This window comes from Malurus melanocephalus, unplaced genomic scaffold (genome assembly GCF_030028575.1).
Source record: "Malurus melanocephalus ecotype Western Australia unplaced genomic scaffold, MMel_1.1 scaffold_178, whole genome shotgun sequence".
NCBI lineage: Eukaryota > Metazoa > Chordata > Aves > Passeriformes > Maluridae > Malurus > Malurus melanocephalus.
In genome coordinates, this window is record NW_026623410.1 from 358,886 (window position 1) to 370,571 (window position 11,686).

Consider the following 11,686-nt stretch of genomic DNA (forward strand, 5'->3'; position numbering starts at 1 on the left):
CCGCCCATTGCGGCCCCGCCCCTCTCCCCTAACAAGCCACGCCCACCCTGCCCGCTCTTGTCTCCGCCCCCTGCCCGCCCCGCCATCGGTAGCTCGGCGCTCGGCGCGGCGGGCGGAGTGCCGAGCGGTCGATGTGACGGCGGACTCTCCGCGGCACCGGCCATTTCCCGCCGGCCCGGCCCGGCCCGGCCCGCTGAGCGCGGGGGCGGCGGGTCCCTTCCCGGGCCTGCCGGACGCTCCCTGCTCTCCCCTCCACGCTTCTCCCCCCGGGCACGGAGCCCCGCGGCACACACCGGCCATGCCTCCCAAATTCAAGCGGCATCTGAACGACGACGAGGTGACGGGCTCGGTGAAGAGCGAGCGGGTGAGTGCCTCCCTTTCGGGGCGCGCAGGGGAGGTGCTGACCGTGGGGTGGCCGCGCTCGGTGCCCACTGTACGGGTCCCTTGGCCGGGTCTCCTTGTGCWGCCGTAGCCTTCAGCCACGGGGCCCAGGAGCCGGAACGCTGTGACAGCGACATTYGGTCAGTGGCTCTCTGTGCCGAGAGCCAGGCTTGACCCGTGTGTGTCAAACCAGCCTTGTTACGGCTGTGTTGAGAACCTGTTGCAGCTCCTTTAGTCTGCATCCATGGCCATGAGATGCCGGTGTGCTGTAGTCTCCTGCCCTTCCGCAGAGCCTGGCAGGGASGGACACGTCCTGGCTCTCCTGCCCACGTTGGCTGAAGCACTCTTGTGAAGTCACCCTGTGCGTTACAGCTGAATTTTTGTCCTGTCACCACGGTCCCCTCACATTTCAGGCTTTGAATACAAGGCGCAGCAGTTGCCTGTTTTGGACAAAGTGGATTCAACCTGCTGTGATTGTCCTGGGGTCAGGCTGTGCTGAAACTCCATTTAGGCTGTGGTCAGAAATGCTGCTGCAGCTCACGACAGCTGTACCGAGACAAGGAGCCCGTGCTGCCAAGAGCAATTTGCTCCTCCCTTGAGGGAAGCAATGGCTGGAACTATTGCATGGTCTGGCAGGTTTGCTTGAATTGATTGAGCAAATGCGACAGGATGGAAATGTAGGTGAGCTTCAACATCAGAGCGTCAGGCTTGCAGGTGGGAGCTCAAATCTACACACGGGGAAGCAGCAGCTGTTGGTACCCCAAGGATCATGTGCTGGGTCCCTGGGCTCACACCTTTAGTGTGCCACCTCCCATTCTTGTTTCTGACACTAAATAGTTGTTACAGGGAGCCCTTAGCTGAATATAGAAAACTTGTGCTGTTCTGATGTGAGAAGTTAACTCCAGTAATGTCTTTTTAGTGCAGGCTTCAGTGGGGTTGCTCTTAAAAATCAGTCTCTGGATCATCTCGTGGGGTGTAGTGGATCAGCAAAGGGGGGAGCCCTTTGGGGCAAAGCAAAGGCACTGCCAGGCTACTCTGCCCTCCAGTCAAGAGAACCCAAAGCGTTCCCTTGTGGTCATCCCTCTTACACCTGCTGCCATCAGGTAGTGGAGAAACCATGTCCTCCAAATCTGGAGTGGATCTGTTTTCCCTGTATGGTATAGCCCAGGGTGGCTATAGGCAATGTTGATGTTTTTGGATGCAGGGTTGGGATTGTCCCTTGAGCAGAGAGGGCCTTCCTGAAGTCAGAGGATGCTGATTGCCTTTCTAAGAGCTGGAAATGTGTGTGTGAAATAGTGGTTGCTTATTGATGAGATGTTTTTTCTGTGTTTGCAGAGGAACCTGTTGGAGGAAGACTCGGATGAAGAGGAAGACTTTTTCTTGTGAGTTGGAATGCAGTTGGAATGCTGCCTGCAGCTCTCAGACTGGGGGCTTAGGAATGAAAACTTTTGATTCCTTTGGGATAATCTTCCAGAGCCTTGACACTGATAGTGAGCTAATAGGTGGGACATCTCACTCTTACAAAATGTCACACCTATTAATTCACACGTATCCTAAGACTGGGAGGGACTGATGGGAGGTATGAAAACAATCCTCCATGCACAACGTATTTGTTCTCTTCTTTTGGGTCTGGTTTAAAAACATGTTTTCATTGTTCTTTCTGTCCTGATTGATCTTCTCTGCCTGCAGGAGGGGGCCTTCTGGACCCAGGTTTGGACCCAGGAATGACAAGATCAGGCAGTAAGTTGTTACTCAGTGTCACGCAGATAATAATTTATTCTGGCACTGTGAGCTCCTGTGCTGTCTTATCAGAGTATTTCTGCGTAGCTCTTAATATGAACATTCCTTGTGCCTGCTTTCTTCTTGTTGACATGTCCTACCCCATGTGTCCACAGCTAAAGGATATCTCAGGTTTGATGCAAGCTGTCAAGAAATTGTGTTGACAGATGTGAAGGGAAAAGATTATGTGACAGTAGCTTATTGGAGTTTCAGAAGTCCTTGCTGTGTTTTGGTGCACGTTCCATGCTTTTGTAAGACTCTTTTTCTAGAGCATTAACCCTGAATTTTAATCTTTGCTAGCACCAATTTTCATTGTTTTGAGGCTTTTTTATTTCATCCTGTAACATGCTCCTCAGTATTTTAAGAAAGTAGGTGGTCAGGAACACACCAGGATCATGGTTTTTGGGCAGCAGCTGGTCCTCTGGCATCTGCTTCTCCAGATAAAAATCTGATATAGGTGACCTGGAGATGAGCAGTGACTCACTGGGGTCAAAGCAGCTGGAAAACAGGAAACCATTACTGCTGGAGGAGGAGTAGGGCAAGAAGGAAGGAGTGAACACTCTGGATCCTTCTCCCATCGAGTCATTTCCTGGATGATGTTTGTTCAGGGCTCCAGTTTTTCCTGTCCTTTCTTGCAAGGGATGTGCTGGTGGTACTTAATCGAAAGCATGGGGACCCCTGGTTTGTGTTGCCCTGTCTTTGCTCATCTCTGTGGAGCTAGGACAGAGATCATTGTGGGGACTGATAACCAGGCATTATTCACACTGGGTCTTGTTTGCAGCCTGAGTGTGGCTCTTGGTTAGGGATTTTTTCCATGGCAGGAAGAAGCCAGCACAGCTCTGGGATGACTCATTGCCACCATCAGCATTAGGCTGTGCTTGCCCACRTTACCTTGAGGAGCGAAGGGCACTTGAGTTGCACAAGAGGCACAGGGCAGGTGGCTGCACCCTGAGTTTTCTGTTCCCTGCAGAGTGTGAGGGTGCTCTYGGTAGAGATGAACTCCTTGGAGTAAGTCAGTGTGGATAGAGCCTTCCTTCTAGGGCATGGCCAGGCTGATCTGGAGTAAATGAGAAAACTGAGAATTGGGTTTATGAGTGGGATCTCATCTCCATAAAAAAGTGGAGAGGGGATAAGGTCTACCAGTTCATCCTYCTCTGCTGGAAAGCAACTACAGTGTCTTCTGTGTTCCCTGTTGGTGGGGAAGAAACAGAAGCTCTTCTCTTCCCACTATCTTGGCCTCGCAGAAGGGAGCAGAGGGTTAGGTAGAGGATGGCACTATACCTGTGAAAAGGAACAAAAGTGAAAGAAACATTAAGCCAGAAGCTGGTGGGTCCATAGGTGTGACAGGACTAATGCCCCACAAACATGAGGCTTGCCCATTGCCAGAGACTGCCTGGATATRGTGGATGTGGCATGGAATATGTCCCTCGGGGTATCAAGTGGTTTCATCTATTTAGTATCTAGAGCATCTAYTACAAAACAATTTATTTTCTGCACTCATCAGTGTTGATTGCTTTGTTTAATTAGCGCTTACACCATGCAGTCATCACTTCTTGTCATGGAGCTCATTATGAAGTTTCTGATCAGTTCAGCCCTTGTGCTGGAGGGATCAATGCATGGTGTCATAATGAGTCAGTTTTCTCAGCTTCAACAAAGAAAGGGTTGGGTTGCAGCTGAATTACTGAAAAACGGTAAGGAAAAGACCTTTTAAGGAGGAATTTGAGCATTTGGAGAGCTGAGGCATAACTGGGCAAAGCTAAAGAGGCCATAGCAGTAGAGGGCTGGARGAATGAGGTGTGAAGGTGGGYGTAAAAGGAAACTGGATGGAGGATTGGGTAGAGGAAAAAGTGATGGGATTATGGGAGCAAAGGTGTGGAACATGCTAAACGTGAGGGGCAAGGCTGGAAAGTTTTCCTAGTTGTCCTTGGCAGCAAAGAGGGATAGATTGGGTCAGGGTGGAGTTTGGCAGCAGAGACCCTCAAAGCTGGCTGAGCTTTGGGGAACACTTCAAACCTTGTAGGGGAAGGAGGTGAGTTATAGTCATTAATAGTGGTAGGAGGAAGTGTCAGTCCCCTTAGAGCTGTGGTTAGTCCTGATGTGTCTGGAGGCCACATGGGGTCCCTTTGGCTCCCACCTGTCCCCAGGGTGGGCTGGAGCGGAAAGAGAGCTCTTAAGGRGCTTTTATCCTTTACCCCAAAATTACAAAGAATAGGTAAGAGAGAGCTGATCTCCTTTCTCTTTGCTTTCACGCTTTGGGAAAAGTCCTGAATGTGTGCATGAGAGCCTTTTCAAGGGAGGGTGGGATGTTCATCTTCCACCTGGATTTCTTTTATTTGGAAAAGAAACCTCTCATCACAGACTGTCTTTTCAAAAATACTGCTAAAATCAGCCCCTTTTCTGCACTGCTTGACTCACTTCACTGCTGATGTTTRTGCTTTCAGGGAACTGTGCTGCTGYGTTCCTGCTTGTGCTGGTGATGAGGCTCAGGACAGTACTGGGGTTTCCCAGGAGCCTCTTGGTCTCTGTGAATCCTCCATCCAGTTTCCTTTTACACCCACCWTCAYACCTCATTCCTCCAGCCCTGTACTACCATGGCCTCTGGCTTTGCCCAGCTATGCCTCAGCTCTCCTAATGCTCAAATTCCTCCTTAAAATGTCTTTCGTTGTGCTGCTTTGGGTGGTCAGCATTCCCACTGGGTTGGCCTCAGTGTTTCAGTCTGGCTGCAGGCCCTGATGAGGGGTAAAGTTTGTGGAATGGGTTGAGCTYCTGGGCAAGAGCTGACTGCAGCTTCCCAGGGCTCATCACAGGTCTCTGGTTGTGCAGTGGACCCCAGTCACAGTTCAGGCTTTCATCCGAAAGTGATATCAAGACCATGTTGACAGGCATCACTGTTGGATATAATCCTTTCAATGACTGAAAAGCTTCAGGGAAGCATAGACTGCTGTTTTCCTCAGAGCTGGGACAAAGCAGCAACTTAAATCCAGGGATTTGTGGCATGGTTCAGCACTGTTAGCCYGTTGTTGAGAGCAGCAGGGCTCTCTGCAGAGAGCTGTGCCTTCGGGAGCGCTGTGCAGCACTGGCCTCCTGCCTCTGTACCCTCCATTGCCTTGGCTCTGCGTCCTGTTCCCTCTTCCCTGGGTGACTGCCACAACGARGGGTGTTTGGGTGTAATTTGCACCAAAATACACACTATTAATATCCCTGGGGTGGAAAACTGCAATGTGTCATGCTGGCTGTAAACAGCCAGCTTGGAGACAAGCAGCAGCCTTGGGCAGCACAGCCCATGGTGTGTGCACAGCCTGTTTACAGTGTCTGGAGAATGGTGTTAGCCCAACACCCTCACCAGTCCAGGCAGGTTTTCAGTACCTAAGCCACTGTGGACAAAATGGAAAGGCTTATTTATTCCTCCCACACTGGAACAGCAAAGCACAAGAAAAGAGGTGTGTAAAGCAAGCTGAGTGCCATTGGATCTCGTTGCTTTGATGGTGTATGCTTGCTGTCCTTGTTAAAAGCATCAGTCTTGCAGTAATTAGTAAGAAAGAGAGTCATGGGAGACATATTTTATGCTTTTGTCTTGCTCCCTTTCCTGGCAAGTATTTATTCCACTTTATTTCCMTTGGAACTCTAGCAGGAGTAAAGCACATGAAGGGTATGTGTCAAAAGCCCRTAGCTTCCCAACAGGAAATATGCCTCGTATTAGAGGACTTATTCCCTCTTGCCAGATAAAACAAGAAAATATTTTCTTCCTGATGTGACTTGAGTTTCCTACCTTAAGCATGCCAGACTAGTGGGAATTTTTGAATTTGTTCTGAAGTTGCTGGGCTAATGCATAAGCTTGGCATTTTTCAGCCCACTTCTGGAGAGGCAGCAGTGCAGCAGTGAAGGATGGGAGAGAGCAGAAAGCAARGGCTTGCTTAAGATCTCATTAAGGCATTGGGTGGAGGTCATAATTTCCCTGGCTTGGCTTCTTCCTTCCTGTTTTTTTGCTTTGTTGTTTTGGGTTTTTTCCCAGGGTTCTCTTTTACATCAGATGCCAAAAGGTATTGATTGGGCTACCCAAATACATTTGTTCCATAGGAATTCAACACTTCAACATTTGTGGGAGTTTATAAAACTTGATTTTTCTGTGCCCCCATTCTGTGAAATGTTTTGTTCTGTTAGGAACAGCTGACAGCCTGCCCTGGGTTTGGGCAGGTAGCGAGGAYCCTCAGCATTTTGCCAGCAGCGCAAGCGAAAAGGGACAGGATGCTGAGATGCAGCTTGGGCAGTGAGGGTCTGTGCTCCATAGGTCTTCCCCAAATACTTGTRTCCACCACAGCAGCTTCAAGTTACAGACCAGCCTGTTTTGCCTCCAGCACTTTGGGGTGTCCCAGGATTGCAGCAGCACCCCTCAAGGCTCTGACCTGCACTGTCAGGGATACCAGTGGTGTTGTATTGCTCTGCACSTTCTTAGATGCACTGTAACCTTGCATGCTCCTGATTTTCAGTTGTACCAGGGTAACTTGATTGCAAATCCGTTGTGGGMGGAAATCTCTCTATTTTCAAGCCAGTAAATGATTTTAGAAACATTTACATACTGCAAATGTAGACTTCTGCATATGAAGCCGATGTTTGAGGGCTTAGAGTTTTTGCCAAGTTGGCTCWTCTGGGGTAGCAGATGTTTGTGCTTTTCCTCTCACCCCAAGCTGTAGCTGTGTTGCTGGCAGCTCCAAGCTGGTACTTGTGCCAAGGTAAGGAAACCCCYTCACAGAACATGTTTCCTTCTCACCCACTCCCCCAGGGATGGCCCACAGGGCTGTGTGTCCTGTGTGGGGTGGACACTTTGCTCCACAAGGCACTGCCATGTGCTTCCTGGGCAGCATCTGTCCGTGTTTTCAGTGTCACCTTCCCAAGCTTTCCCAACAGCTCTGCCGCTCGCCTCCTACTTCGCAAGACAAACAGTGGATCAGAACAGGCTCCTGGGCACGGGGCAGATTCCTGCTGAGAAGTCTTTAGGGATTATCTGTGCTCTTCCCCTCCAGATAGGGAGCTCCTGGCAGGCAGCTGCTGTCAGTGGGGAAGGCAGGAGCTGCCACTGCACGGTGTAGGTGGATTCAGAGAGATGCTGCTCCCACAGACTCTGTGATGCAGCACAGAGAAGGCAGGTTCCAKTCTTATGGTGTCCTAAATAAAGCAAATTTTTATGTGTGCTGCTGGAGTCCAGTATGTTCCATATCACAGCTGTTGACTCATAAACTGGTTTYGGAGGAGATGCCTGGCTCTTCTAGCTCTGGAAATGCAGTGGTGCTACAGAGTTTGACCTGAAAGGCTAAGATGGGAAACCCCTTCATATTTAGAGATGTGGAACTCTTCTAGAGCTTCTGGGGAGMAAAATGTCTTTTAATGACTATTCTTGCCTGTATTTGGAACACTAAGTAAATGTGAGCAAGTGATGTGACAACTATTGCTTGTTGCAGCTGCTCCTCATCAGCACAAGTTGGTGAGAGGCACGCAGATATTAGGAGAAATAGGTCAGTGTGACCCAATGTCTCTAATTAATGAATGAATTAATTAGAGACATGGTGGCTAGGACAGAGCCCTATTCCTGATTCTGCAGTGCCCCATTGACTGGCCTTGAGCCTGTATTGGCCYTGGCTTTGTGGGCCATGGGGGAGGATACGCTGTTTCTGTTTGGAGCTATTTCTGTTTTGTTGCCTCCAAGATCCTGCTGGTGCCATTGACTTTCTGGGAACGGCATGTCTCAAACAATGTATTGTTATCCCCTGGGCCTCAAGAAAATTCTTATTTCTATCTCCAGGAAAGTAAACGTGTATTCGCTCCAAAATACAAACCAGAATGGAGCAGTACTTTTCCACCAGGAAAATTTTTCTCTCTTGCCAGTGTAGTTTTTTTTTGGAGTGAATAAATGCATTTTTAATAACCCTACGGGTGTGATTTAGGCTACTGTTCACTGAAGACTACCCACAGAATTGCGTAAGCTATGAGACGATGAATTATAACTTAGTTTAGTTCGTATCTTTGCTATCCTCTTGATGCCCCTGGCAGAGTGGGTTTAATTTAGCAACTCAGTTCCTGGAGGAGGGAGTGCACCTTGATTTGATTTCACCCCAAATTACTGAGCAAAGGTGTGGTGCGAAGTTCTATGAAATAGGGAAAGATAAGAAATGGTTTTGATATTTTTTTTTCCCTTTTGTGAGCTCTTCTGTAGCAGAGGTCCCCACCAACATCACTTAGTACCTTTTTATACTGTGTGTGTTAAAGGTGAGAGAGAGGGTGTCCCACTTCTGCTGACTTCCCAGTGCTCTCTCTGAGCCCCTTGTGTTCCCTTGCCCTTGTTGGGATTGCCGGAGATCCACCCCATGTGATCCATGCCTCTGGCTTTTTCTGCATCCCATCAACCTCTTTCCACTGTTGCGTTCTTTCATTTTTGTGGATGAGCTCTCAGATCCCACCAGGCTGGGCAGCTCTGCTGCTCACCTCTGCCTCTCACACTGCCTTTGCTCTGCCCCAGTGTCCAGAACCAGGTGGATGAAGTCATCGATGTTATGCAGGAGAACATCACCAAGGTGATCGAAAGAGGCGAGCGGCTGGATGACCTGCAGGATAAATCAGGTGGGATGTGAAATAGAGCTCTGCTGGCCTGGTCCCCTCAGCTTTTCCTAGCTGTTGGGCCACATTACCTGGTTCAGTGCAGAAGGCACCTAATGACAGACCTGGGCTTATATTTCTGTTCTAACTGGGAGTGCTGTTTCTCAGCCTTGGRCTGCAGATCTAAATTTCTGCTGGCTCTCCATTTTTACCTGCATTAGTTTGGAGGTGTCTGGGTCCTAAATGTAGTCGGTCCTTCAAGCAAAGGTAGATTTATCTGTTTCCTGAGGTGTCCACTGCTTACAGTGCAAGTTCCCGTCCTCAGAGTACAGCCAGTTCAAAGAGAGCACAATGGGACTTGTCTATGTGCTCTGATGAAGGGCGTCACATTGGCCCTTCTGTGGCTTTGGTGAATCACACTGTGGTTGGGTCCTTTCCCCTAATGCTGAGTCTATTGCATAAAACTCATTGGAGTTAGAATGAGTGGGTGTTCTGACTGTGTGCATCACTGAATTGACTTTTTTCTTTCCTTTAATAGACAGTTTGTCAGACAATGCAGCAGCTTTTAGCAAAAGAGCCAAGCATCTCCGGAGACAAATGTGGTGGCGAGACTGTAAGGTGAGCAAGAAGGGGAACAGATGYGGCTGGATTTGTGTAAGGGGGGTTACCTGCCAGCCCCTGGGAGGGCATTGAGAAGCTCTGCTTCCTAGCTGRAAAGATTCTGGGAGGCAAAGATCTCCTTTCAGGTTGAAGCATCTATGCCTGGCACCCTGTGTAATGTGCTTGTGTGCCCCTCTTGCAGATGAAGGYGATCATAGCGATGGTGGTGATTGTTCTTCTGCTCGTCATCATTGGTGAGTAGATCCAGATGATCCCATCCATGTCTGACATGGAAATATTTGTGCCACTCCATGCTGTGAGTGACACCATGGTGCTGTTGTCCCTGGAGGGGAGAGCACCTGAGCCACTACATGGGCTCCACTCTGCCTTTTGGCATCGTAAGGAGTGCCTGTAGAGCACTCTGTGCTCCTTTTCTGCAAGGCTTAAGGGTGCATGCAGAGGAGCAAGTCCTGCTGACTGCTGGCAGTGCCTTGCCAACCTTGTGTTGATCCAGGGTTGGCACTGACTGATCCTGAGCCTGGTGCGAGGTAATGGAAAAGTTTCAGGCTAGAGTAGTGTCTTCCAAAAGTATCTCTGTGTGTATCAGCCACCTTGCAATGAGCCTGCTTTAGACAAATGCTCTTCCTCAAAGTTGATTGCCTGCTTGATTTCCATCAAGTAGCTGTTGTAGTTTTGCAATCGGTCCCTTCCCCTGCCCTCTGCCTTTCCTGGAGCTCCCCAGAGCAGATGTCACTGCTTTTTGTACCAAACAGCTCCTAATGACCAGAGCATGTTTCTCCAGGCAGAAATTATTCATCCCTCTGCCTGCAGAATGACATACTCCAGGGATCCAGGCAGCCCAGCATGGAGTGCAGCTCTTCTGTGTCAGTGGGTCTGGAGGGTTTTCCTCCCACTGAAGTGTCCAGGGACAGCTCTGTAATTGTTTTTGTTCCTTCAGTGAAGCCCTYGTAGCCTGTTGTCCTTCTGACAGGCAGCCTGCAGTGAGAGAAGCAGAGCTGGCAGCAAGGTTGAGAGAGAGAGACTGATGGAAAATCCCATCTGGTTTAGTTTTGGGAAGCTGGAAGGAGATGAAGGTAGCAGGATATGTTGTCTAGTGTGTGTGCAGACAGCAGATTGCTTTWGTTTGAGGCTGGGAACACACTTTTGCTCACAGCTGCTGGGTGTTTGTCACTACAGAAATGGGGGGACTCCCTGGCAGGAATGGGTGTGTGGTGAGAGATTCTTTCTTTGTGTTTTCCAGTCCCCATAGTCCTGAAGTACCGTTCCTGACGGGGCAGCTGGAGGCTTCGGTGGAACTGCCTCTGGGATAACCAAACTGCTGTGTAATTTAAGTGAGATATCTGTATATAACTTTCAAGTTGTTTTTTCCTCCTGGGAGCAGGAGGTGGTGGCAAGCAGCCAGTTCTAACAGAGCATTTTGAGAAGTACCAAACAACCCTTTTCCAGTAGAGTACCTGTTCCTGCTGTCAAGATTTTTTTTTTAATAACACAAGATTCAGATCCCAAACTGCCTGTTTTGTGGAATTCTGGATCTCTGGTTTGGAGCTGGCTACTTGCCACTACAGTCTATCTGTATATATGGTTGAGTTGTAATATTAWTAATAATAATAATTATAATAATAATACGGTTTGAGCAGCTCTCTACTGCCTGCTGTAGAAGGCAGAGGGGTGACTCTGTCCTTGAATCAGAGAAAAAGAAGGGGATAAATGTCTGAAGAGAAATATACCAATATATTATAGGGAACTGATTCTTTTGTGGACAGCTGCAAAGGTGTTGTTTTTCTCTTGTTCAAAAAAAAAAAAAAAGAGAAGAGAAAAAAATGAAATTAGGTTTTACATTCCAGAAGACTTTCTGGTCCTGCCATGGGAATGCACAAGCTCAGTGTTTTCAGTATTGCTGCTTACAGCTGTGACTTAAGACATTCCAGTAAACCTATTTTTGACTGTACATGTGGAGTTTCTGCATGCCTTCATRAAGTTTTGGAGGACATTCAGGGCTCTCCACTGCTGGGAGACCCTGGGAATGGGCTGTTCCTGTGTTTTCTTGACAAGAAGTGTGTGTAAAGCCCAGCAAGTAGCCTGATTATATAAAGATATAGAAGAAGAGCAGTTCTCCTGACTCCAGTCCACAGTAAACAAGCCCACTTCATATTCAAAGMCTTTCTCCATGATGTGGTGGTTGTGTTGCCAGCCCATTTTTCCCTCTTGTGATCCAGTGGGGTGGGAATTATTCCCAGACACRGGTGTTGGGGTGTTCAGGGAGCTGTAGGGACCCCTSTGCTGGAATGAACAGGAACTGAACYYCTCTATCCATGGG

The 11,686-nt window shown here is 48.7% G+C and overlaps 1 protein-coding gene across 1 annotated transcript; it reads left to right on the forward strand.

Annotated features, from left to right (window-relative positions):
* The first annotated feature begins 90 nt into the window (after positions 1-90).
* Positions 91-11,317, forward strand: VAMP4 (vesicle associated membrane protein 4). The gene is made up of 7 exons (XM_057372761.1): positions 91-364; positions 1,717-1,763; positions 2,071-2,121; positions 8,672-8,772; positions 9,287-9,366; positions 9,551-9,602; positions 10,610-11,317. The coding sequence occupies exons 1-7, from the start codon at positions 299-301 to the stop codon at positions 10,636-10,638; spliced, it is 426 nt and encodes a 141-aa protein (XP_057228744.1). The 5' UTR covers positions 91-298; the 3' UTR covers positions 10,639-11,317.
* Positions 11,318-11,686: the final 369 nt, after the last annotated feature.